The sequence below is a fragment of the Gobius niger genome, assembly GCF_951799975.1.
Source record: "Gobius niger genome assembly, chromosome: 1".
Classification (NCBI taxonomy): Eukaryota; Metazoa; Chordata; class Actinopteri; order Gobiiformes; family Gobiidae; genus Gobius; species Gobius niger.
This window is the reverse complement of record NC_136852.1, coordinates 20,793,771-20,820,762: the sequence shown is the minus strand read 5'-3', so window position 1 is coordinate 20,820,762 and position 26,992 is coordinate 20,793,771. Positions and strand designations below refer to the sequence as shown.

General features: G+C 40.5%; 1 protein-coding gene across 1 annotated transcript in view; it reads right to left on the bottom strand.

The window, feature by feature from the left end:
* cntn5 (contactin 5) overlaps nt 1-26,992 on the bottom strand; it is an 85,918-nt gene that overhangs the window by 27,344 nt on the left and 31,582 nt on the right. Inside the window, 7 exon segments of the mRNA XM_079553441.1 lie at nt 1,378-1,522; nt 6,214-6,343; nt 6,537-6,673; nt 7,797-7,978; nt 12,634-12,736; nt 18,029-18,232; nt 22,864-22,959. Of these exon segments, the coding sequence (XP_079409567.1) occupies nt 1,378-1,522; nt 6,214-6,343; nt 6,537-6,673; nt 7,797-7,978; nt 12,634-12,736; nt 18,029-18,232; nt 22,864-22,959 (997 nt within the window).

Sequence of the window (26,992 nt, the reverse complement as noted above, 5' to 3'; positions counted from 1 at the left end):
TCTTTTCCATTTTTACAAAAACAAACAATTTATGGACTTAATGCTTGACCGTCAAACACCACATATCGCACATCCTTTCAGACTAATGGGATTAATACTTTCTATTTAAGAGACAAAAGGCCTGAACATTAACGGAAATCCATGTTAATTACAAACCTCCATTAAGGCAGCACAGCTGTCAATGGCAGATAAACGTGAAGCCGCTTCGATTCCACCTCTGTTCTTCTAAGAATAGCCTGTCTCTGTCTATTACTTTACTTTACTATAGGTAGCGTCAGAAAAACTTTCCTCAAGTCACCCTGGCCCACACCCTTTAAAGCTCCTCTCGTCTGGTATTGTCTCTTCAGATGGAATGTGTTCTTTTCTCCTGGTGACCCTGCTCAACGCTCTATATCATCCAGTCCAAATGTTTTATTGCTTCTTTCATTTTCATGTCATTAAATATCTTCAGACGCAGTGGTTCACTCTAACCACTACTGCCACAATCATGGGAGTATCTTATACCCTTTTAGGGTAAGACAGTGTCCTGTCTGAGCAGATAAAAATAAGATCCGCTGGCAGAGCTGAGTCTTCCTGTGGTTTGCACCAACAACTCTGAAAAATGGATCTGAGAAGCTTTGAAAAATGCCTCTAAGGCTCTATCAGATTTAGACTAGACAGGGTCATTAATCAACATTTTAGGGCAACACAACTGCTAACATATTCCCATCTATCAGCTTAACTGAAAGCTTTGGTATCCCATCACCCCCCACCAAAAATAAATAAAACTTTGGTTCTTTATTTGATGAAATGCCAGCTAAATTCATAGTTTCTTCCCACCTGTTCAGAGTGATATGATTAGTTCCTTGTTGTTAGTAAAAACAACAGAGTGATTATGAGGCGGTTGCCCTAGTGCCAGGCTGTTTAACAGGCTGCTAAATCTTGGCTGATAAACAGAGGTCCTGCTCTCTGCTCTGGAGTTGAGCCGCGCGGCACAGACTGATAATTCCGCTGGTGTCGCTCACTGTGATTGATGTTCCCCAGGCCTGCTCCCTTCCCTCTGCCGCACAAGAGAGATGTTTCTCATAAAAGATGATGCATCAAACTGCATGTGAATGTGAAACGCAATTGTTCGCTTGAAACTGTCAGCAGGCCTGAAAGGGAGGTGCAGTGGAGGCAGTCTCCAGAGATTTCCCAGAACCTGCAGTGTTTTGCTTTAGCTTTGACACTTAATTTCAGCAACAGTAATGAAACGGGGATGTCTTCTAGCTCGATGTACACAAGGATAGAGTAGGATGGTCCAAACGCTCCCCTCACAAAGGCCACAAAATACACCGCAAGCTGCAGTCTGGTTTCAAAATGAACGCTGTGTGCGTGTGTAGGTGCATGGATAAATACCTTTTATTTGGCACGATTCGCCTGTCTCCTCTCTTCCATGTTATCCGGGGTTTGGGAGATGCTTTTGGTTTGCATTCGAGGAGAACATCTTTTCCCAGTGTCGCAATAATGTGTACGGGATTAGGGACAAAGACAGGAGGAGAGGCTGTGTAGGGGGGAAAGAAAAAAGAATACAATAACAGTAAGTTTAATACTGGTCATATACGTGCATTTCTGTCCTGTGTCTTGAGGTACACTGTTTTATTTTGTGTTTCTTTTAAAGCTGTGTGTTTGCAGTTAAGCTTTCAATTCATTATAGACAATTTATTCAAGATTAAATAAAATAAAGACAACCCACGTTCTATGCTCAATAATTCACTCATTCCATAAACAACCCAGAACACCCTTTAACCATTAAAGCCTATTATCAAGCCAAACATCTACATGGATGTCTTAATTGTAGCCTGAGGAGCTGAGGACGACATTGTAGCACTAACTCAGCTGTGTCGCACATCAAGGCCAACCAGCGGCTTGCAGGCGTTGTCGGGAGTGATTATTCAAATAGTGAATGATGTTTTATCAGTGACATTACACACAATGACAGTTCAATCCCTTGTGTAGCTACAGGCTGACCTCTCTCCTTGCAACACTTGTGTCTCTGAGCCCAAGTGCTCGCCTGAGTGGCAAAGGGTCCCTGTAGGCAGCGAAAAGGATGGGAAAACAGAGCAGTTGCTGTGTGTATTTGTTTTAATCAAAATAGGGAGCAGGCCCAGAGCTGGTGGCAGTGGTGGCAGCAGCGGTATAGCCTTATTGCTCTGCCCTCCCAGTGGAGTCGGATCTGGGACAAGATCACAAGCACGAGGGCAGGCGGTGCCCCGTGCAGCCTCTGGTGATCGCTCATCTGCGGGCGCTTATTATCCATCTAATCTCTCCTGATAGTGTTTGCTGCTGGACATCCCGACAGAGCACAGGTCACTGAGAAGACATGTCTGGGGGGTTCACTTATGAAAACATTCATCACAGATTTCAAATAGTATCAGGGTGACTCCTGCTCTGAAGGGGAAAGCGTATTAAAGATTGCTTCTTCTTGAAAAGACGACAGGAACATGCCTCCAACAAGTACCGAGTGTACTTTTAAACTGACACTTTGGTGAAACATTTCAGAAGTCTAACATAAAGAACATTTGTAGGACTCGAGCAAAACATACTTTTAAGAGGAGATTCAGAGCAGCATTGTGTCAGTCTAATTGATTGACTGCGGAATTCTTCCGCAGTCAATTATTGGTTTTCATGTTCTTTATTATTATTCCTCTTCCATCTTTTTCCCGATTTTCTAGAGCTTTCAGCACCTTCATGCTTTGTGCAATTTATGCAAGTTATGCATCAAAATGTTCCGCATGTTGAGGAGAAGGGTGCTATTACTTTTGAGACTTCTGCAACTTACGGTTTTTCCGCAATCGGCCAAAATGTCGGAGATTTTTCCCATTGACTTATAATGGGGCTGCCGCAAATCCATGCTTTTCTGCACTTTTTTCTGCATTTTATGCAATTTCTGCACTTTGTGCATGTTCAGCTTATGCAGTTTTTTTATACGAGAGTTTGAAATTTTTGCATTGGTGTGTATGGGGGAATCCAGCCAATGGGGAGACTCCAGGCCTTTCAGCCATTTGTGCAGCTTCTGCCAATCAAGCACTTTCAACAGTTTGACCAGTTTATGGAATTTAAAAAGTTAAATTAATAATTTATGCAAATGAACCACTTTATGGGATTTAACCAGTTAATGCATTTTAAAGCGTTTATGCAACTTAAGAGTTTATGCCATTTAGGATTCATGAATTTTAAAGAGTTTATGCAATTTACACAATTTATGCAAATTAACCCATTCATGCATTTTACCAGTTTACGCAGTTTATACAGTTTACTAGCTGAGACCCGGCCTTCGGCCGGGCCTCGCTAGTGTCCACATTTGATATTCAGAGATTGTGAGTGACTACAAAGAAATGTCCAACCCGTCACACAGTTCAGCTGTAGACCAGTGGTTCCCAACCCATTCCAAAAACTATGGCCACTACAAATGAGTAAAAGAATGAAGGCTCAAAAAAATCTCAAACAAACTGCAATTGGAGTGTTTGATGCACCCGTGCTCCTCTCTTATAAAGTACGACAATATTTTCGCTAAACTCGGGGAACAGGATTCAAGAGACAGTGGAATAATTATTGATAAATATTAGGGGTTCAGCTTTAACGGTTTGGTTGACGGTGCAGGACCCGTGGTTTGGTGCATGACGGTAGTGCACAATAAAAAAAAATAATGAGTAGGTTTTGAACTGAAATAGCCTAATGATCGTTGTTAGACAGTATTTATAACCTTACAATAAAATTGGCAATGCGTTCAAAGCTGCTTTAGAATGAAATGTACCTCTGGGCTCACAATACGTGAAAGCAAAATAGAAAAGAAATGGTACAGCAGCAAAGTTTAAAAGAAAAAGGGGAAAAAAGTACGCAGTGCAGGCCATGCGCTCGTTAAGTGGTTTCATTTTCGCTTTGACTCACACGGAGGAGAAATCAGTCGGAGCAGCGCGTGTGATTAGAGGCTCGTGTTTGAGCAGGTTTTGGGCACGCACGCACACGCACACACATACACACACAGGCACACATCGCCCTGTTTGGATGCGCGCACACGCACGGCAGTCAGATCTCGTGCACTCGCGTTTGTGTGACAGCGGGTTGTCCTCGGACAGCAGCACCGCGGTCCATATGGACCCGTGGCCAAGGCCCGCGGCCGGTGGGACCGTCACGTGGGGGCCGGCCGCGGATGTCCACGCACACACTCAGTACTGTCGCCAGGCTTCCTGGTGTTCCCAAACGGTCTCCCATCCCAGTCCTAACCAGGCCCGTCCCTGCTTAGCTTCGGAGGAACGGTCTCCCATCCCAGTCCTAACCAGGCACTTCCCTGCTTAGCTTCAAAGGCGGTATGGGAAATAAACATGGCGGCGCCCAGGCGGCAGCCATTGAGATAGCGTTTTCTATAATAGATGCAACGTGACATTTTATGCATTTTACCAGTTTATGCAAATACGATTATGCAATTTAAGCAATTTATGCAATTTAAACAGTTTATGCAATTTCTGCATTCGCTTCCCGCAATTCCGCAGTCAATCGCAATGGCGCAGCCATTGCATTTCTAGTTCCTTTTACATTTTAGAATGGCTTGTTACTGAAACACTAATGAAACTCTAGAATTTATTATGTTGTTGGAAGGAAAAAAAGACGTATTATTTTGCAGACGTATTATTTTGCAGAACATTTTATAGCTCATCCATAGAGGACTTTGCAATAAAGATTTTTTATAATGCCACAGATTCCCCTTCAAAAAAGGGCATGCCACACAGACAGTAAATCAAACTGTCCCTTCGGGAAAAATGAAAGGGGAATGGGTGTCACCAGCTGCGACCCAGTACAGGAGATGACAAGGAGAAAATAGTCCATCAACGCACAACACTGGACATCCATTCAGGAAGTTTTTACCCCCAAGCCTTGAGTCTGAAGTGCACTGTTTCCTTTTAATGTCTCATGTTCAAGGCAAATGTGCCGCATAATTCAGAGTGGATGGATACAAAAAAAAAAAGCACTCTGGATCTCAGTGTGTTGATGATAAAATTGGACTTTCTGAACATTTTTATGACATACCTTCTTATAATGTATTTTCAGCAAACATATAACGATAATTAAGATGTTGATACAGCCGCTCTTCACCATTTTGTGATGTAAGACCACTTGTAAGAAAAAATAAATAATTGTGACAATATAAAGCGGGTTCAGATTTAAAATAGAACACTCAGGGGCACGTCGAGCGGTCAGCATCTGGAGATGTGTCCCTCAGATGGGTACACAATCTTCAGTAGCTTCTAAGTTTGCCTTTTTTCTAAACTAATTTTGCACTTTAAAGCACCTGAAGCTTTTTTTTTATCTTTTGTTTTATAACACCGTGCTTCAAAAGCTTTGACGTTTCTTTTTTAGCCAACCGTTATCCTGAAAGCGGGGACTCCATTGTTCATAATTTAAGCATCTGATTAAATAATGAGAGCAGATAACTTGCTGAGGACTTGCTTTGTTAAGTAATAGAGACAATGAGGTGCACTGCTCTTCAATCACAAATTACAGAGATGAAGATTAGACCATAATAGAGTCATTAAACTTCATCAAAGCACCCAGCATCCCATTTCTTCTGTTTGCTTCCCCATGTCGGAAAAAAAAACATATAGTAATTTCCTTGGTGACTCTATGGAAGTAACCCTGGCCACGCTCCCCTTTATACGTGCAGACATGTGTGTATGTATAAGGGTCTTTCTTTTATTCATGCGGTCCCCTGGCTGGGTTAAATCGGGGACCATTGATTGGCAATCAGCACATCTCACACTTGAGAGTCTCTCGCTCGCATTTCAATCTGCCTCACCTATCGTCCCGGGCCTTATTCACATGCCAATACGACGCTTGCAATTTTAGACGTCGCGCTGCATCAGAAACTCTGCTGAGTGAGAGGAAGAGTTGCATCATGAAATTGAGAAGTGGCCAAGTTATGATTACTCAAGTAGCAGTCATTTTATAACAATGCACTCTTTTCGCACAATTGTCAATGTCCTCACAACACCTGACTGGACTAAAAGCTTTGTGTGGGAAAACGTACTGTGATAGCTGTTTTTCAAAATCTAAAAGTCACCCAAAACTTACTTGCTGAAAAATGTACTTTTCACGTTACTTGGCTTACAGTTTTGAGTCACTCGAGTGATCTTTTGGCTGCTCCGTTCATTACTGAAGTGTATTATTCCACATTTTCTACAGGGAATGAGTTACTACCTAAAATCTTGAGCTCCGCGCTGGAATAGACGGCCCCATATTTATTTTCGGCGATGCACTGGTACATCCCCGAGTCCGTCTGCTGCACTCGGTGGATAGTTAGCTCCCCGTTCATGATTTCGACGCGAGCCTGCAACAGGGGAAACATGCGGCGAAATCATATTCAAAGTAGATGTACACCGTGCAATAGTCTAACGCTACACACAGACATCATGGGGGTGTACATGAGGAATAATTCACATCATGGGGCAATATATAAGGAATAATCCACATGTTTTATGCTTGAATCGCCATGAGAACAGGGGCCGACGCGTTGTAGGTACCTGCGATGTCAAGGGCAGCCCGTTAAGGAGCCAGCGATAGGTGGGCCGGGGCCTCCCTATGGCCTTGCACTCCCACTGGAGCTTCTCTCCGCTATCCATCTGAGTATCATTAATCATTCTCACCCACTGAGGGAGGGCTGAGGAACAGAAGAAGATTTAAGAATGAAGTAATATATCTCTGCAACACACAAGACTCAAGAGAGAAGAGAAAAAGTATGCACAAATACGGCTGATAAGTGTAAAAAGCATCACGGGAGCATGCCTTTGAGAGAGTGTGTTTTCTATTAAATATGATGAATATATAAGCGGCAACTGGTTTGCACAACTCAGTGTCCTCTACAGAGCTTCCTCAGTGCTTTGAGCCATAACCAACAACATTCATGTTTGTACACTCATGCCTGTGCACATTTTACACATAGATTTCATTACTTTTTTCTTTTACATTGTAGAGAGGAGCTTTATTTCCTGGAGGCCACTAAACAAGACGCTGAATTCATTTCTGTCATACATATATGTGGCTTACAGAAATGTCTAGCTCTGCAGAGATTCACACGTAACATAAACAACCCAACAGGAATCATGGCATTTTATATACAGCTCGATATTTATGTTCCCAATGGTAACTTTTGACGAATGTCTCTTGTCTAGAGATAGATACACTGTCTGGGGTGCTTTTATCAATACGGTCTATGTTTTCCTATTTGCATAATGCACCGCAGCTCAATAGGCTTTGTGTGCTTTGATTGAATGTTTATGGCCGCCGAGGTCTGCCTCACAGCACAGGTTCAAGCTACTGGCTGACCTGAGAAAATTACATTTAACGTGAGCCTGCTACAAATTAGGCTCCCTTTTCTCTGTGTGATGCTTGCAGAAAAGAGTGTGCCAAGAAGACCAGAGCTTTGGAAATGTGTCCTGCCAAAGCAGAGGCATCCTGTTTCATTGATTCTAGGCACAGTGGGGGAAAAAAAAGAAGACGATTTCAGTAAAGGTAGTATTGTATGTAGTTAATCAAAATGTATCAACTGCAGTGTATTTAGAGTGTGTTCAATTTTCAATGTTAAAATAGCAACGTCGAACAACTCGATACATTTTAGATTTGATATAAAATCCACTGATTTATGTTTTAGGTTTAGGGTGTTTTTGCAGAAAACAACACACATTATCTTCTACTTCTATTACATTTATAAGGGACTTTGAACAAGGTTACTGCTAGAAGTAAATGAACTTTGAGCAGTTAAAAGCAGATCAAATGAGACTTACTGTAGACCTGCAGATGACCTTTGAATGCCGTTCCTCCTCTTGGATTTTCGGCTTTGCATTCATAAGTCCCCGAGTCATCCAGCTGGATGTTGGGGATCTCCAGGACGGCTTGAGACTTCCGCAGTCTGGCTTTCTTGGGGATGTTGCCGTTTATCTTTCTCCATGTAATCGTTGGTACAGGGCTGGAGGCACAAAAGCAATCCATTGCAGATATTTAATACAATCTTATTTTACAATACTGCAAGCAGGAACAGAAGATACAGAATGTTTTCCCATAAAAAATCAGCAAAAGATATGTTTTTATTATTCTAATATTTGTATCCCAAATCTATACGTCTGATATTTTATTGTACTGAACAGCTGACATTCTACACTGAACCTTGACTAGAGAATTGTGCTTATTTATTGCAGTGCATGCATGTAAGCAGACTGACCTTTTGACTAATCATAGCATACGTATTTGCAGAAATGCTAATAACCAACACCGAGTATTATTGGACAGCCGGTGTTGAAGGACATCAACGATAATAAAGCCACGCAATTCCCACAGCCAGGACATTTTTATGATTAGGTTTGACTAATATCCTCTCTCCCTGTTTATTCATGGCGTCTTCTATAGGGCCTGGCAATATACGGCTCTCACATGCAGACTTACAGGCTCTTTCTATAGGCCATCACTGTGCGACGAGTGGATTTGACGGCTGTGCGAAAGATGGAAATTTGACACCGTTACAAACCTCCTGTGAACCCATCAATCATTTTGCCCCGATGAAATTGTTACACCCCTAAGCCTTTCCTTTTTTTTTTATCGTCGGAAAGGACATACAACGCTCTTGACTGAGAGAGAAACAAATTAGGATTCAAAGCATGTTTTCAATTAAACAAAGGAGCAAACAAATGTTGCTTTTCGATTTTAGTCACATCCTATTTCGACAAAACAATGCTCGTGATTTTGTGTTGCTCCGGCTTTTGGACAGGTGTTTTTTTTTTCTTTATAGGTTTGGGTTACGGACGGTTCCGCTATTGTGGATGTACAGGAGCTTTTAGAGCATAAAGTTTAATACTGGATGGCTGAGAAAGGGCTAAACAAGGCAAATGCTTAGTTTAGACATTTCACTTCATGGGAAATTATTATTATTTGAAAGTGTTGAGATAATAACAGAAAAATAAAAATAAAATCTCTTGGGATGCAGGCGAGAACATTGAATTTCACGCCGCAAACCAAGGACCATGTGCTGACAATGCATCATGATTGATTCTCGTGGTCCTCTACCTGTTTTCTATCCAGGGTTGCCATAGGAATTTCCCCTGGAGAGCTGTAATCAGCATATTGATTTGGCAGAGGCTCATCTTAATGCAAACCGCTGTTGCATTGGGGGTGTCCAGCTGTAAAACCCTTTACCTGCATTTTATGTTTTTGATAAAGCTGGACGATAATTATTTTTGATTTTTGAAATACAACACAATAACTCATCTTCCTGCTAACACGAGAACACTATAATCTACTGAGATAAATAGCGGATGTTGTGGTCTTCTATATCTTGCTGGGGTCAAGTTTTGCTCAAGACCTCTACTCTAAATGAATTCTTAACCTGCAGCGAAACACAGCAAAACCCACAGGGACCAAGGGAAAGCCCGAACACGAGTTTGAGTCTTCCTGAGTGTGGCAGGATTCAAGTTTGGAGACAGAATAATGAGCACCGGGGCTGCAGCGGGCATGTTCAGAGACCAGTGCAAGAAAAGAGGGATTTAAGATATTCTGATGCCAGATTTATTGCTTTGTTTAGCTCTTTCATACCCTAACAGTGCATTTGTCTGAGCGACTGGAGTGGTGCTTTTCAATTTCAAAAAAGACCCGAAGGCAGGCTTAGTGGATTACCCCCACATCTAAAAGTGTTCCGATAAAAGCTCAGCGTTTGATTCGATATAGCAGTGGAGGCAATCAGTTTGTTTCAAATAATTACACATTTTTTGAAGGAGCAAACAAAAAAAAGTGGTATTTGAAAAACAAACTCTAAGAGAATGTAAAAAATAAAGACACATATTCTTTGAAAAACAAAAAGGATTCGATAAGACTGCCCTAGCGTTTTAGATCTTCCCACTTCCAGACAGTGAAGCAAAAAACGCTTTAATAAAACATATGAAGAAGAAACATTTAATAGATGGGGATGAAAACCAATTGACAAACAAATTCATTTTGTATTGGGTTATGATGGCAAGATAGAAGAAAAAATATCAGCCATCAGTATGTTTCTTTTTTCTTCATACTACTTCATCTAGTTCACCTCCAAAGCAACACAAAATAGCAACGTCGTAACTTTTGAATGCACTTAAAAGGATATTGTTGATTTCTGGAGATTTTTTATTTATTTATTCATACAGTCCTTATATTTGAAGAGTTTAGTGGTGCTAGACTAGTGCTAGCCTGCATTCAAAACCTCTTCAAAATCATCGGGTAGTCCTCCAAACGTTGCCATATCTAATTTGTAGAAAGCTCCTTTGTGAATTCCACGCGCAGTAATGCCGGCCGCAAGTAAACAAACTACTGTAGATCCGGTCACTTAGCAGATCACTCCGCCGCAGTGTAGCTTACAACCAGGAAGCTGATCCTGCTCAAATATAAGTTATTTTAAATGCAAAATGGTTCTATTAAAAAAATTATTCAGTCAACACAGACATTTATATCGGTAGTCTGGTATTATAATTGATTTTTCTCAGGTGCACTGTACTTGGGTCAGACTGTTTTTAGGACTGCATGAATTAAAAAAGAAGAACCACCACGTTGCTGCTGCGGCCCACAAAGAGGTATAAAGACTTTTACAGACATTCAAATAAATCAAGAAATACACGACATACGAAAGAAGTGTGACTACTTTAATGCTCAGAGCTTCTTTCTTTTATAATTGTGCATTATCGATGAAGTACTCGACTTTATATAAAGGAGATCTGGAAAATATTTAACCAAATAATCCCAAAACTTAATCAAACTGAAATGACAGTTTATGATGCAGGATTCAGTATCGAAATTTAAATCACTGGATCGCTGCATCCTTACGTCAGGAGTCGTTGACATTCACTCAGTGCGTTGCTGTAGCCTTCGATTCATTCATACATACTGATCAGAGGGAGAAGAACTAAACCCATTTAACTGAATTTCTGCAGCTATATAAAGAGTGGCATTTCTTAATGAGGCGCGTTGATAAAGCATTCATCTCTTTGTAAAAGGGTAAGTCGCGAGGATTACTCTGACTGAGAGCCTTCACATACCAATTACTTGACTGAGAAAGGCAAGAGCTGACATTGCTACGCGCGTCAGCAACACCTCTTCCGGTAATAGGAAGAAATAAAGCCTGGGAGGTTGTAACGCACTGTCTATAGACTTAGGAAATGACTTTGCATAATGTGGGTAATTAATTGAAATCAGAGTAAACAATTATGAGGTCTGGATTCAGCTGTAGATTAGTGCATGTTTGTACTTCTGATCCAGAGATGAATAATTCATGCAAAAAATAATTATAAATATCATTGATTAGAGATGTTGTGCGAGGAGTATTTGATGCAATGGCAAACACAACATCTTAAGAGGAAAATCACTATGTTTCTCCACTCCTCAGATGGTATTCAAAAAATGTTTTCCTTGCTCTGGCTGAAGGATTTGGTGCTTCAATAAATCAGTCAGAGCACAGCGGAAGTTATTTACATCTTTACTTACATTACATTACTTCAATGTAGTAAGTGACAACTGTTTAAAACTATGGAATTAGTTCTTAGTACAGATGAATGTACCGTATTTTACTATAAGTCGCACTTTTTTCAGAGTTTGGCTGGGGCTGCCACTTATACTCAGGTGCGACTTATATATCAATATATATAATTTCACATGTTTGCTATTTCCGCACTGACAGCCGCTAGAGAGCGCTCTAGGCTCATGTACCAGTATCTGCCTGTACCACTGAAGATTTTAAAAAACGCAATCGAGCAGCAGAAAGAAAGTGGAGTGAGCGAGAAACTTGTGAGGGACTGGAGAAAAGCGGAGGTTCCTCTTACAGCAATGAAGACAAAAAAAAAGGTTGGTGTGACTTATACTCCAGAGAGACTTATCGTCCGTAATATACGGTGCTCATAATATTAGTTAAAGGGACAATAAAGAGTTAAAAATGTTAAAATTATGTATTTTCCTTCCCCTACATGTTCCAACAATGTCCTAAGGTGTAGAATAAGCCCAGTCATATTAACCACAACTGCCTCTAAAATCCTGCACTGTCACTCAAAGAGGTGTTACTTCGGGTCCGAATAAAATGGCTAACTTGCATCTAGCCCCTTTAAATACAAACCCTTCCATGAAAACATATGTGTAATAATAATGGATGGAAATGATTTGTTCTGATATAAGCAGACAGTTTTCCCTATTGATTGGCAACAATTACCAATTATTTTCTTTCAGAGACATAACCTTTACTTTGCTTCCTTCGTACCAGTCCCCGAATGCACCTATGGAAGCACCAGCAACATTAGGGCTCTCAATTATAAGAACACATGGTTCCCTCGGGCCGAATTCCCCATTCACTCTTCCCTACTATGCACTAACATGCCATCTAACAAGAGAGCTGCAATACAGGCACTCTCTCGCACTCACTTAACATTCTGCCTCAAGACGAGATACGGCCGCTGCCCATTCAGGTAATGGAATAATGTAATTTAAAGGATAGAGCCCAAACACAAACAGGATCTCTCTCTGCATTAGAACAATGGTGCGCTTTAGTGAATTGCATCCGGATATTAATATGACAAAGTGGTATTACACATTGTACAATCTCTGCAAAATGCGTACACTTACTTTCCCAGAGCAAAGCACTCCAGTCTCACAGTGACTCCTTTGGCGGCGAGGACTGATGTGGGAAAATGCACTTCAATTTTGGGCTCGTATTCACCCATGACACCTAGAAAAGGTTAAGAGAGAGAGAGATTGCAGATATGAGAAATGAGCAGACTGCAAACTGCTACTTAAACCATATTTTCACAATTGCCATTTTCTGCCATTCACTGCACAGGGGAAAAAAGGATTAAAATAATGACCTCCTTTCTCCTGCCAGTGGAACTTATTGGGTAAGATTAGAAGCAAGTGGGATAACATGTAAACAGGAAGGTGAATAGGAAACATGTGCATGGTAATATTTAACGATATCAAAAAGCTATTGCTTGCTTAGAATGTATAAGTCACTGTTCAATCATTAACCTTTCAACCCCCACCTGAACCGGGCATATTTTCTCCAGTTTGGAGAAAACGAGGATGAAAACGCAACAAAAATGTGACTAAAACACAACAAATAAGTGACAAAAAAAGCAACAAAGAAGCAACAAAGAAGCTACAAAAGAGCAACAAAAACCTGCCTACAAAGTAACAATAATACAACAAAAAAGTGACAAAAAGGTGGCGAAACGGAAGAAAATGTGCTCTGTTCGGGCGGGGATTAAGAGGTTACATTTGTTGAGTTTTCTTTTTTATCTCATTTTGTTTTTCACATGCATGGCCAATCCAACACTTCAAGTGAGCACTGGTTTTTGCCATACATTAAAATAAGTCCAAATCAAAACAATAATGCACTTTTATGGCCCTCGAGTTTATCCGACAAATTATTCCTAGTTTACATGGCACAATATTGACATCTGAGACAAAAGACCATTGACTGTGTGGAAATGTGTCATGCATCCTCGATCATTGTGGCGAGACAGGGATAAAGACGTTTAAAAATAGAACCGTCTCATGGACAAAGGCGAGCAGTGACCGATATCAAGTAGTGCCTGATATTTTGGAACGCTGGTCACAATGAGCCAGCCTCTCTAGTGATCTGTCAGCGCTGTTATCGAAAAAATAAAATAAAAAATAGCACCAGCCAGACAGAGTAGAGATCAACAGTACCCAGTCGTGAAAATATGCATCTGCCATTTCATTTTTCATTTGTCTCCCAAAAGGAGAAAGTGTTTTTAGACATCACGGGCTCAAGACAACCTATTACAGTCCAAAGCATTCATTTTTCACTGCCTCACAGTTCATCCATTTACAAAGCAAAAGCTGCAAATAAAAGGAAAGGTATACCATACATTGGTAATAAGAAAAACTAGCTTCAGCAAAATTACTGCTATTACACTCCCACAAACTTTGGTCATAGGATTCCATATATGTACACTCGGCGACCAGATATTGGTCGACGCTGAGGGAAATACACGCCGTCGAACAAATCTATGTTTCAATTTAAAATGCATTATACTAAAAACAATTAACAAGTGTGAGTTTAAGAGGGAACAAACAACGCATCAACTTTATATGCCTAAGCACTTGTCTCTTTACTGCTCATATGTGTTTGGAAATGTTTACAAAATACCTCTTCAATATTTATCCTAAATTGTAATTACAGAAACATCACTAAACTTGGTATTAATTTAGTGTACAGGTGCACATCACACGCACCATCTGGCACATCTTACTAATATCCATCTTTTTGCAGAAATGGTCCTCAATATAGCCCGTTATAGGTCAAACGTAACATTAAGCAACTCTAATTTGAATGTAACAGCTTTAACTTCGAATATGCAGAGGCGGCATGCAGCGCATATGCAAAGCTCACACAAAAGCCAAAATGCAAGACGACACGCCATTAGAACGATGATGCAGTTACTGTGACAACAAAGATAAGTATGGTCCCGTCCTGATGAATTAGCAAAGCACTTTAGCAATTTACCAAACACACACACACTGAAGGACAGTAGTGATAACGCCTTATCGCTCTTGCTAAGTGCCACTATGACTACCACCTTGGCTCGAAGTCCCCGCCAGAGGACACGACTTCTTTTGTTTATTCATCTGTACGTTACGGCCGCCATTAATATAAATTTGCCTGGATGATGTGTCAGATGGCATAGAGTAAATTTGGAGAGTAAAAGAAAAACACCTTCATCTGGGATTTAATTACCATGATCCATCTTATTATATGAACGTTTGTGCCATGAATATTACATGAGGCTTTCAGTGGTTTACACACGAATATTAAAAGCAAACCTTGTTGGGCTAGCACTGCAGATGGACACAAACCCGATCCACGAGAAATGTATATTGGAGAAAGTACAGAGATATACATGCGTCAGACAAATGACCGACATGACATTTCCGCAGCCATAATTACACCTCCTACGTGCACCTGACACTTTATGAGCTGAAACAAATGTAGCCGGTCCAGACTTATTGAATTGTGGCCTGTTACATGCGGAAGTGTTTTATGATATTTGTTACAAATAACTTTTCCATTTCAATCTCATTCCCAACATTTATGGCTCCAAAGCAGCCCTTCACATAAAATGAATTTGCAATATTTCAATGTCCCCGTATATTTCATGTGATATTGAGTTTCACTGAATAGTGATGGAATTGAATAATAATTCTGTCCCCTGTGCAGTAAAACATAAAATCCAATTTTAGCCAGAAAAAAAAAAATCCCTAAAGGCTCTGCTATGCTGTTGTATGTTGTAATGTGCTGGACAACTCGAATATTATGAAACACATCTTTGATGCCAGATGCCCTTCCATGACACAATCTTTGTTATTTCTCCAGCCACAGTGTGACCCTTTGTGGATGCTTTGAACACAAATTAATCATTATCATCAATATTTAAATCTCATCTATTAAATACAGGTTTAATATTATTTCACACATCTTGAGCATTTATTATATGAGTTTTTTATATTGTCACTGGTCTGAAAGCACACTGTTCGTGTTTCTACCAAAGATCACATTTATGAGTGAAATAAATTATGTGTTGTGAAAATCATGGTGACATTTAATATGGTTGCAGGCATAAGGTCCAGTTTACAATTTAGAAAACATGACCCTTGCAGATGACATGTGTCAGCTGATATTATGCTTCTCGGCCATCACTGTCAAAATACAGAGACTTGAAAATGACTACTTGGTGACTGGATTTCAAAAAAGCTCACATTTTCGTGTGCTTTAGTTTATTTTGCAGTTGTACAGTTTAAGTGTAGAGTGTCTCAATTGCAATAAAACTTATTGGCCTCTGGTGAGTTTATGTGGGAATGAACGGCCCTGTCAGATAACTGGGAACTGTGACCCTCACTTAAACCCCATCACTGCTGTGATAAGTCTATTGATCCTATACCTACAATGACTTTCACTTTGAACTCAACAATTGAAAAACATGTCATTTATTAAGATACACATGTAATAGTTGGCTAAGTGCAAAAATCTAATTTGAAGAGAAAGCATTATGTTGAGCTGTTTACAAAAGAGTATTTTCTCCTAAAGTTCACAGTTTACACCCGCTGTCCTCAAGGTGGATGGTAAATGTGCGATCAATGGCTTCCCGCTGCACAGAATGGAGCGCAGATGCTTGTTCTGATTAAAAAAGTCAAGGTTGGAGCCGCCAATGTTGAGCTTTACACCGATCGACTATGTAATAACCAGACACTTTCACTAAGGCACAGATTGTACTATCTCACTGGCCCAACTCTAAAGACTGAGGGTGTTTACTCTTCAGGGACTTTTCGATACATGCGGGGAGGTGTGCCAATGTAATTTTAGTCAATTCAGATCCAAGTTTACAATGCGGAAGGGCCGCTGAACATCATGAGATTGGCAGAGTATGAGGTGCCAGGGCTTTTTTTTTTTTTTTTGGCATAATAGACCTGCAGCTGTGGAGATCTGGTTCGGCCAAGTTGTGTGGGTGGGAAAGATATTGTGTTAAGACCAATTTGAAAGACAAGGAACTACCGCTTTCAGCTCTAGATTTAATCACAAAATATGAGTCGGGGTAGTATCAGGTCTTTATCCCTGTGAATCATCTGGAGGGATATAAAATAAACACTAGAGTAAACACGCAGCAGAGATTTGGTAGTTATATCACCTGTTTGCAGATAAGATTTATATCATGCTTACAGGTTTCTTCAGTATTTTTCACACAGGTTTCTTCAGTCCAAACATTGATCACTGAATATAGCCCGGGAACATTATGAATAGCACAGTGATGAAAATTATATTGTGTCCTTCAGCAAAACACTTACACCTAAGCACTGGCATAACATTCTCAAGGCATTCCAGCAAATTGCTATGTAATCACAGTCATCCCAGTGATATTATTCTTGCTTTCAGTGAATGTAGCTGTTTCGGCAAGCAGGGTTGCAAGACAACTGACTAGTAGATGTTTTACAAAGAAAATTGGCAAGTGTTTTAAGAGGGAGAGATTCACTAGCTCTGGGACTGACTAAAAACACAACAAATTCTGACCCAAACTGCTGCTCTCTCTGGCTGCTGATACTTAATATACTTAATTGTGTAATTCTAATCGAACAAATTGCTCCTTTTACAAAACCAACAGCGCCAGTTGCCATGGTTATGTGCTAAGTGTTACACATACAGTACGTCTCTGAGTGCCATTTCACACCAGGGTATGGTAATACAAGGAGGAGTTTCGCTGGAGGGGCTTCAACCCTTAAGAGGTGCTGTTGTGGCGCTTTGGTACATTTGGAACAACTCTGCTTCCTGGGCTCAGACGCCCTTTTCACTATTACTCCAAGGATGTAATCTTGAAGGCTTGTTTGAAACTTTGACAATGACAGGCACCTGTGTGAAGTGATGGATGTTTGCTGGTGAAGTCAGATGAAAAAAACTGCCTGTAGGTGAAACGCACACCTGAGTGTAACAAACAGCTCTGTATTACCGCCCCTGAGAGGCCAGTATAAAAGAGTAAAACCCCTTCCACAGTGAGGGCCGTTGATTCAGTTAATTTTATGCCGGAAAATGATTTCCCTGATGGCCACTTTCACCAAAGCGCAATGTGAACAAAAGAGCATCCCCACGCTAATGTTGAAGCATTGCTCATAGTCTATTTATGGTGTATATAGAATTCATAATGCCATCACCTAAACTGGAGCTGTGTAAGTTTGCATCCCATTTTAAGTAATGTGATCCGAATCCATGGCATTATACAACAGCAAACGGAAATACAGTATGTGGCTGCTTTTCTTCTGTTTGTCATGCACAGAGCTGTAAAAATGGTCACAATGTACACTGACTATCCACTGCAATGATTTCTGTATTCTGAGAATCAGAGCTTGCAGGGGGTCCCAAGGGCTTTGTCTGATCAGAAAACAGCTCGCTTCCTTTCAGTGCTTATAATGTCATGTCCTTATTGGTGTACTACTGTCTATACAATAGGCTTACCATCTGTCTTGAGTGTCAGAGGCGTTGGTGGACTCAAGACTCTCGCCTTTGTCACTGGGTTTTTGACCAAACAGATATATGTCCCCACATCGGAGGGTTGAACCTTGGAGATGTACAGATTCCCCGTGTCCTGGGAAATGAAGCGGCGACTATCCTCCGCCACAAACGAAGGGAACAGATTAAAAACCCAGCTGTAGATGATCTCTAAAAAGGCACACAGAGCAAGCAGATATTTAGGGGTTACATTCATAGAACCACATGCAGTATTCAGTATTTAGCTTTGATCAATATAGTATGAGCATGCTGCCTTAGTTTACTCCCAACTATAATGACTTTGGGATTTGTGGCATAAAGCACTGTGTGACTATGCCAAACAAGATAAACATCTGTGCAAGGAATAATTTAGTCACTTTCAGGTAAAAACAAACAAAAACAGTGTTTCATTACGTCTCTTTCCAATTAGAGTCTCAAGTGAATGGACTAATTATAGATAAAAAGCAGTCCACATAAGAACATATGCATTAAGCAACTGGGAATAATCTAATATTTCATGGAAATATAAACAATGATATGATTGAAAACTGTTCACAAAGCCATGAAATAGAATGTAATATACTCTTAACATCTCATTGGCTTCAAATTAAATACTGCCAGCAGACCTATCCCATTAAAGTGGTATTTGAATTTCTCTCTGTAACCCTCACACAAACCTTTAATGCAGTGTTTAGCAGTGTGTTATACTGTCCTATATGAGTCTCAGCAGCAGCAAAATTTGAGTCACCAAAGCATTCATCACCACTGCACACGCTATGTCTATGATCTTCCTAAAAGCGATTGGAGCAGGTGCCGGGGATCATCTGTCACTACTGGATGTCAAGGGATTCAATACATGAGCTTAGTATAATGTTCAGACAAACCGAGAAACATTACAACTATACTTTACCGCGTTTAGTTTTATTTATGAACCTGTTTTGGAAATGATGACATGTAAAAAGTTGGCGTCATTAACATCTGTGCCCAGCTTTGTCTTCATTAATTAACTAAGTAACTCATGCCCCTAGAGGCCATAAGCTCCACTGCAGGTGTCCTAGCATGTTGCGTTTTTTTTTTACTCATTAATTGTCCATGAGAGTAAATACTACGCTGACAGAAAAGACAAAGGGAGAGAGGGATATTGTACATTGTGCCACAACTCAATTAAAGTGGTGCTAAAGTGGTGCTAGCCCGTAGTTAGCTTTGCCCGCTAGCCTGTTAGCTTCTTCTTCATGATTCTATAAGTGTGTTCTGCGCCTCCGACCCGGAAGCAGGGAAGTTGCAAGGGTGGTTTTCTGGACAGAGACAACAGTAGGAAATAAAAAAAAAAAACACTCATCCCATTTACACTTGTAATACCCCCAGAGGGACTACGAAAAGGATTTATTAAGATAAACAAGTTACTTATTTCTTCTTTAAAGTTTACATACTGTGATATGTACTTAACTTACAGTAGCTTAGACTAGTTGATGCATAACTGTCTGGTCTTTGTGCGTGCGCTCAGTCACGCAAATAGACCAAAGTCGTTGCTAGCATTTAGCCTCTCCCAGTATATTACTATAGCATTTTTTTCCCTCTGTAATGTGAATAATGTTTGTGTTTCTGCGCGATGTCATCAGGCTAAAGTAAATATGGACTGTGTGTATTTAAATGCAAATTTCATGGATGAAACCTGAAGATTATATAGAGACGCCTAGGCAGCTAACCAGGTAGAGCCCATACTAGGAAGTAAATTGAACGCAGCTGGATTTGAAATAGTAAAATGCTTTATCTCTGAAATAATATTAAAAAAACACAATTGCATTCAAAAGCAAACTAAAGTTGAGTGTATGTGGTCGACGTGTGAAGTTTCAAACATGACATCCCCCTGGCGCCATGGCAACCCTGGTTGGGCTTTTAATGAAGAGGCTAAAACTCATCTGCGCTGTGCTTTCATCTGTCAGTCACTGGGCACCATGAATCATTTATTGTCTTTTTAATCACCTTTTCCTGCCACCGATTCTCTGCTTCCTATCATCGCTCATGTTTCGTCTCATGACATCCACAAATGTTAAGCGGATGCTGAAGAGAGCTTGGCACATCACAGCCCAAGCAAAAAAAAAAAAGAAAAGCCAAATAATTCAAGGTTCATAGAAGAGCGTACATTAGAGGACCAGTTTGGAGGCATACTCAAAGCTATGCCATTACACTGTGCCGTCTACACTCTGCCTATATAGGGGATAATTGGCTGTGTAACATTTCCTTTCATTTCTAATGACCCAGCAAATTTGATCTGAGAGATCCTGTGGAACGGCTCAGCTGTCTCCATAACTTATAACAGCCAACGTCAGACATGTGGATGGATGCAAGGAAGCACAGGCTTGTACAAAAACAAACCATTAAGAGATTATAATAAATAGAAAAAGGCTGTAATTATTTGTCCTTCAGCAATACAGAGACTGAATGTGCCAGTGGTGTTTTTGAATTTACTATTTTGATGTATCTGATCAGAACTACTTCACTGCAGCTCTTACAATCATATATTGCACATAATTACACACATATCTTATAGGAATGAAAGCATTTAAAGGGGGCCTATTATGCAAAATCGACTTTTTCAAGCTTTACATCATGTTATTAAGTCATTCCCTCATTAAAACCATGCCTGAAGTGTTGCCTTGGCACATTCACGTATTTTCGAGTAATCTGTAGAAACTCTGATGGCAGCCATTTTAGGGATAAAACCATAGACTGTAGAAAATAATGGACGTCTTATGCTCACTCCTCCCCGTTTACCAGAATGACCACGGCAGTGGGGAAATTCATGGCGGATTTACAGGCTCCCCCTGCCCAGCTCTGACGTAGAATGTTCCTAAAAAGGACATACGGGCGGGATTTTCACCGTAGACTCGGCCCTTGCGTGACGTGTAGCTCGCGCTGCTCCAATGCTAACAGTCCGAGCCTCGTTAAATACGAGATTTCAAAAAATCATATTACGAAAACCAGCCTGGTTTCATATATTGTTATTAACCCAGCGTTATCTCAGGAGGAAGATCTAGCGTAGTCTAGCGTTGAAACAATTGAAACCAGGCTTTAAAGTAGTTTTTAACGTGTCTAAAGTCCAATGCTTTTCAATGGGGGCCTAGCGGCGATATGGAGGTACTACAGCAACAGCGGAGCAATGGCGGCCCCCACGTTTGTGGTCAAAAAGCAGGGCAGCCAGCGGCCATAAAACGCCTGATTCCTTCAGGAAACGCCCTCGACCTCCAGGATACGCCTCCGACCTTTCGTCACCAGCCGAGTAACCAACCACTGCCCCTCAGCAGAACCCCCTCCCCGCAGTGTCTAGCCCTAAGATGTAAACAGAGTCATCATGGATGATTAGCTTCATGTGTTGTGAACCGGAGCCACAGCAGACTTTTACAAAGACACACATCAGTGTTTCTGTTACCGAAACACCCAGGAAACACTTATTTCAGTGTCTGGTTCTGCGCTGGGCCTTGATGATGCACAGAGCCTCCGGAGAAAGCTAATGCTAAGCTAAACCTCGAGTCATCACGTGGAAACGAGAAATATGCACAAATAAAGTCAATAAAACCACCACACACATAAAGAACCGTTTAACAATGATCACACACGGAGCCAGGCTTGTTGATTTGGAAGTTTATTGCTCACATTTCATCTACAATGGGTCATAGCCGAGTGGTTTTCTCCCGGAGCTAACAAGCTAGCCGCGACAAGCTAACGGGAAAATTCACTGAATACAAGCATATTATGCATTGAAAACGTCACTAAAACAGGCAACTGCTTGAAGCAGCCTTTATGATGATGACACACGGAGCCTGGCTTGTTGATTGTGTAGTTTATTGCTCACATTTCATCTACAGTGAGTCGTAGCCGAGTGGTTTCTCTCGGAGCTAAGGCACTATTAGCCGCGACAAGCTAACAACCTTCACCTTCACAACATTCATTGAAAACAGGCAGCATATTATGCACAAATAACGTCAATAAAGCCGGCAACTACTCGAAGCAGCCTTTACGATGATCACACAATGAGCCTGGCTTTACACATTTGTGGTTTATTACAGACTTTTCATCAACAATGAGCTGTAGTCGATTATAACAAGCTAACGGGTAACCTCGAAAAACCATTGTCCACTTGCACAGATAATGTCCGTCTTTGAATCGTATGGGCTCCTGCAGATCCTGGTGTCGTCCATGGGGGTATAGTTAGAGATCCATAGGGCATGGCAGATGCAAAGAGATCGCCTCCAAACAGCAGTTATTTTTCAGGCAAGAGCCCCTTCCAAGCGTCCGGTGTGGAAGGTTTGTTTCCAAATAATATCCTGTGTGGCCATTGTTCACAAAGTGATAAACAGTAGCTCCTTTCCAACAATAAAAATTAAAATGCACCGATCGTAGTTTCAATACTTGAGACAACGAGCGGAGTGTTGTTGTGATGCCACAGACAGCGTGTGGAGGGGGCGTGTCGGAAAGGGTCAGAGGTTTTTAAAGAGACAGAGGCCTATTTCAAGTCATTTGCTAACGCCATTTTGAAAGAGCAATTTTATACAAGGCAGTTATTCTAATTTACTGCATTGACAGACCAACAGAAGGTTTCGTCATCATTGTAGTGTCCTATAGACTGGTGCTATGTGGCTGAAAAAAGCATAATACCCCCTCTTTAATGTTTCTTTTATATACTCTATATCTTTCTGCTTAATTGTTTGTGTGTCTATTTTTTTGTTTTATTTCCGTACTATATTGTTGATGCGGTGGTATTTATAATTATGTGTGTATATAGTAAGACAATAAAATCTTACCTGGTGAATGTGCGGGAGGGGTGCACATAAGAACCACACCTTGACCTTCTCGTACAGAAACACCTCCTCTCGTCTTTGTGCTGAATTCCTTGAGATCTACAGAGAAATGTACATGAAAATGATCCATTAACAACTTGGCTGTACTTTTGCCATAGCTGTATCCACACACACATAGGTAGATGACCTATTATTGTCCTGGGTAACTGAAAACATTGTAACAAATACAACAAATCAACAATCTTACAGCCTGTAATGTAATGTTTAAAACTCCACTGAACTGTGCTAGGATCGTGGATCAGACTCTAGAATTGTTTGAATGCATAATCTTCTTCAATGGGATGATCCTCTCGCACATTTTAGATCTAATCGTGTTGGCCTGCATCCCATGTGTGATTTATTGGTACTAAAAACCTGCCAGCAGAGAATGGGGATGGAGAGTGACTGATTGTCAACATGTTAAATATTGATTCAGCAGCAGCTGCCACCACTCTGTCTTACTGTCAGCCTACTGCTATTTCCCCTTTTCCTTGGTGCTAAATCACAGATCAGCGTCCTTTAGTTGGATTTGGTATTCAAATGGCCATTACATCTGCATTCATTAAGAAATACATGCTCTTGAAACCACATGACTTTCTGATTAATGTCGTCTGACACAAAGAATTTTTCAATGCTACTGAAGGACAACTAGAGTAATTACTAACCCCCAGCACAACTGATGTCCTTCACCACATAAGTGCATTCACATTTATGTGAAAATGTGAATTATTCATTCAGACGACTCAATACAGCTGTTTTAGTATGGGATAACTTTTAAAATATATGTTTTTGGTTCATTATATCGTATGGCAATTCCTCAAAAGATAAAGAAGCTAAATGAAAGTATTTTTCACAGGGAGATTTCCTCATAAATACTAGAAAAAAGCTAGAAAAATTAAAGCTTTAGAGCGATTTGATACAAGCCAGCATGTGAGACAGACCGGAGATGGTTTGTGCACTAAACCATGGTTTTAGAGATGAAAAAAGAACCACAGCATGCTTCATATTAAAGAAAACAAGTTTTAATGTCCTTTAATTCCCCCTTGCAAACGAGAATGAATCCAATATTAATGCTTGCTAAATAATGTATACTGCACGGCTATAAAAGTATTAAAAATGACCGTACATTACGCGTCTACTTCTTAGAAACGCTCCCATTTCAAAACAGATCATTTTTGAGAAATAAAGACGGGTGCTCAGTAATAGTTAATTAAGGTTGCAATCAATTACTTGTTAACTTTTCGTGCTGATTTATGAACAGTTTTTGTGTGTGATGTATCTAGTGCAATGAGCAAGTGTGGAGTTCATTTAATTACTACGGTACACCTTAAAGCAGCTGGATACCTGAACTGTGCCAGGACCGTGTCTGCAGAGAGACAGGTCTGTGGGGAGAAAGATCAGAAGCCTGCTTTCTGCCTGCTGCCTTCAAAGTCACGGATGAAAAACAGCCCGAGTATGAGTTCAGCCGCTCAGAATTTCAAAACAAAGAGAAGAAAACATCCTCTGAAACATCTTCGAGATGAGTGGACGGTGGCGCAGAGAGTTGGGGGTGGGGTGATTGGAGGATCGGTGGTTCGAATCCAGCAGGTGCACACTGTCGTTGTGTCCTTGGGCAAGACACTTCATCCTCCTTGCCTCCAGTGTCTGCGTACACTGGTCTATGGATGAGTCTGAATGGGTGACTGGTTCCTTGATGTAAAGCGCTTTGAGTGCCTAAAGCAGGTAGAAAGGCGCTAGATGACAATTTACTCTATACTCTATTTAACTCTATTGAATATGGAAAACTTTGATAGAAAGATATTTTTTAAATGATTGCAAAACATTCCTAGAGCGATCCTCATCAACCAACAACATTTGAAGATTATTTTAACAGCAAACTGAGGACATCTACAGTTGGATTGTTTGTCATGTGTGGAGGAAAAATGGAAGAGCACACCAACATCAAAACCTTATCCCCACTGTGAAGTATGGTGCAGGAGCATCATGGTTTGAGGCTGTTTTGTTGCCTCAGGGCCTCGACAACGTGCTATCATTAATAGAAAAATGAATTCACAAGTCTATCAAGATATTTTGCAGAAAAACCTGAGACATTCACAACAGCGTGGAATAAGTAAGTGAACCCTTCTATTAAACAACTGGCTGATCCATCTTTTGCAGCAATAACTGCTTTTCTGTAGTTGCAGATTAGACGCTCACAACGATCAGGATGAATCTTGGACCATTCCTCTTTACAAAACTGCTGTAGTTCAATGAGATTCAGGCGGTGTAGTTACTTTTTTCACGCTGTCCTGTGAATGTCTACATGTTATGGCCAATACAAAATATGATTAAATGTAAATGTTTGGGTGGTATTAGTTTAAGCAGACACTGTTTAATCATTCCTGTGATTTTGATAAAGATCAGACCACATTGAGTGACCAATTTAGGCAGAAATGTGGAAAATTCCAAACGGTTTACTTACTTTTTCTTGCCACTGTATATAAAATGCAATTTTAAAAAAATGGCTATTGCAAACAGCGGTGTTCTGACAAATAGATGAGCCAATGTGTCATGACAGTGGTGAACCTAAACAAATTAGTTTGCCCTATCAAAATAAAGCTTGCTGTTCTTCTAATCACAGAAAAGGCTTAATTTGCTCCACAATTCTAAGTTCACTTGACTATGGTATGGGATAGTCAAAAAAAAAAAAAAAAAAACTTGCACTACGTTTTACAAAATTTATGGACCTCATTACAGACCTGTAGACGTATACAGGCCTACATTTTTATTTACAAAGCAAAAGTTCCATCTTACCTCACTTCAATTTCAGTCTCACCATTATCTCACTTGATCAAAGAGACTAAACTTAGCCGTACTGCATGATACACACTGAGCTGGTAAAGGCTATGCACCAATGGAACGCTCTTATGAAAGGTTAGTGTTTTCTATCTTTTCTGATACTTGTAATTGCTGCAAATAGTTTGATATGTTCTGTGCATCTATGGACCTTTAGTCCACAGAAATAACGTCATACATTCTCAACAATATAATGACTTGATTGTAACTTGACCTTTCCCGGTATCAGAAGACCATTTTTAACATGAGTTTGTTGAGTAAAAAACACATTTCATCATATCTGCACGTTTCAATGACCGAATGTCAGCAGACACACCTGTCAATCAGAGGGAAATGTAAATGGGGTGTCTCAAATGAACCGAATGCAGAAACAACTAAGTCTTGAGATGTACTACCGTAACATGCATAAAAAACATCACACTATAAAATTTCAGTTGAAACACTACATACCGTGAATGTACTGTACAAGTAAACATAATGAGATGTGCAGTTCTATAATCACGAGACACAAACAAACTGTGATCATTACTACAGATACACTGCTTTAACAAATTAGCATAAATGATCTATAAGTAGATAAGTATGAGTATGTAGATAGATACTTCAGCGTCACATACATAATAGTGATTATGCATGCAGAGCTATAAATAGATGCTCATTTGTCAGCCTGAATGTCCTTACATATAAGTGCATTAATACATGGAACAACTCCAGCCAGCCTTACTGTATATTTCCCCTGTTAAAACATTACAGAAATGGAAATAAAACCAAGAGAATAGCGGAGGAGAGAGTGTCTGAGGACAGACGAAGGTACATGTTGGACCATACATTTTTTCCAAAGACGACTGTGCTTCACCATCTGGGCGACATAGTATGAGCTTGTCAACGTTCTGTCATTCAGCATCAGCTACTGCTTGCAAAGCCACCAGCAACATTTAATCCACAAAAAAGAACCCTGTCACAGATCTTGTAATTCCTCCATAACTAGCTGGTTACATACTTTGTAGAAACTATATAATGGCCATGGTACATTCCCAGTCGAAATGTCAATATGGCCATTATCATTGTAGCTCCAATGGAAACCATCCAGAAAAGCAACAATGCCTTTTCCTCCTCCCAGCTCAGAGCCCCTGGTCCCCCCGTGTGTGTGCTGCCTTTGCTTCTGATGTGTTGGAGAAAGGCCAAGAAATTGCTGGAGGAAGAAATGTGCTTTTTTTTGCTCTCATTTACCAGGGAGACGTGGCATTTGGGGCCACAT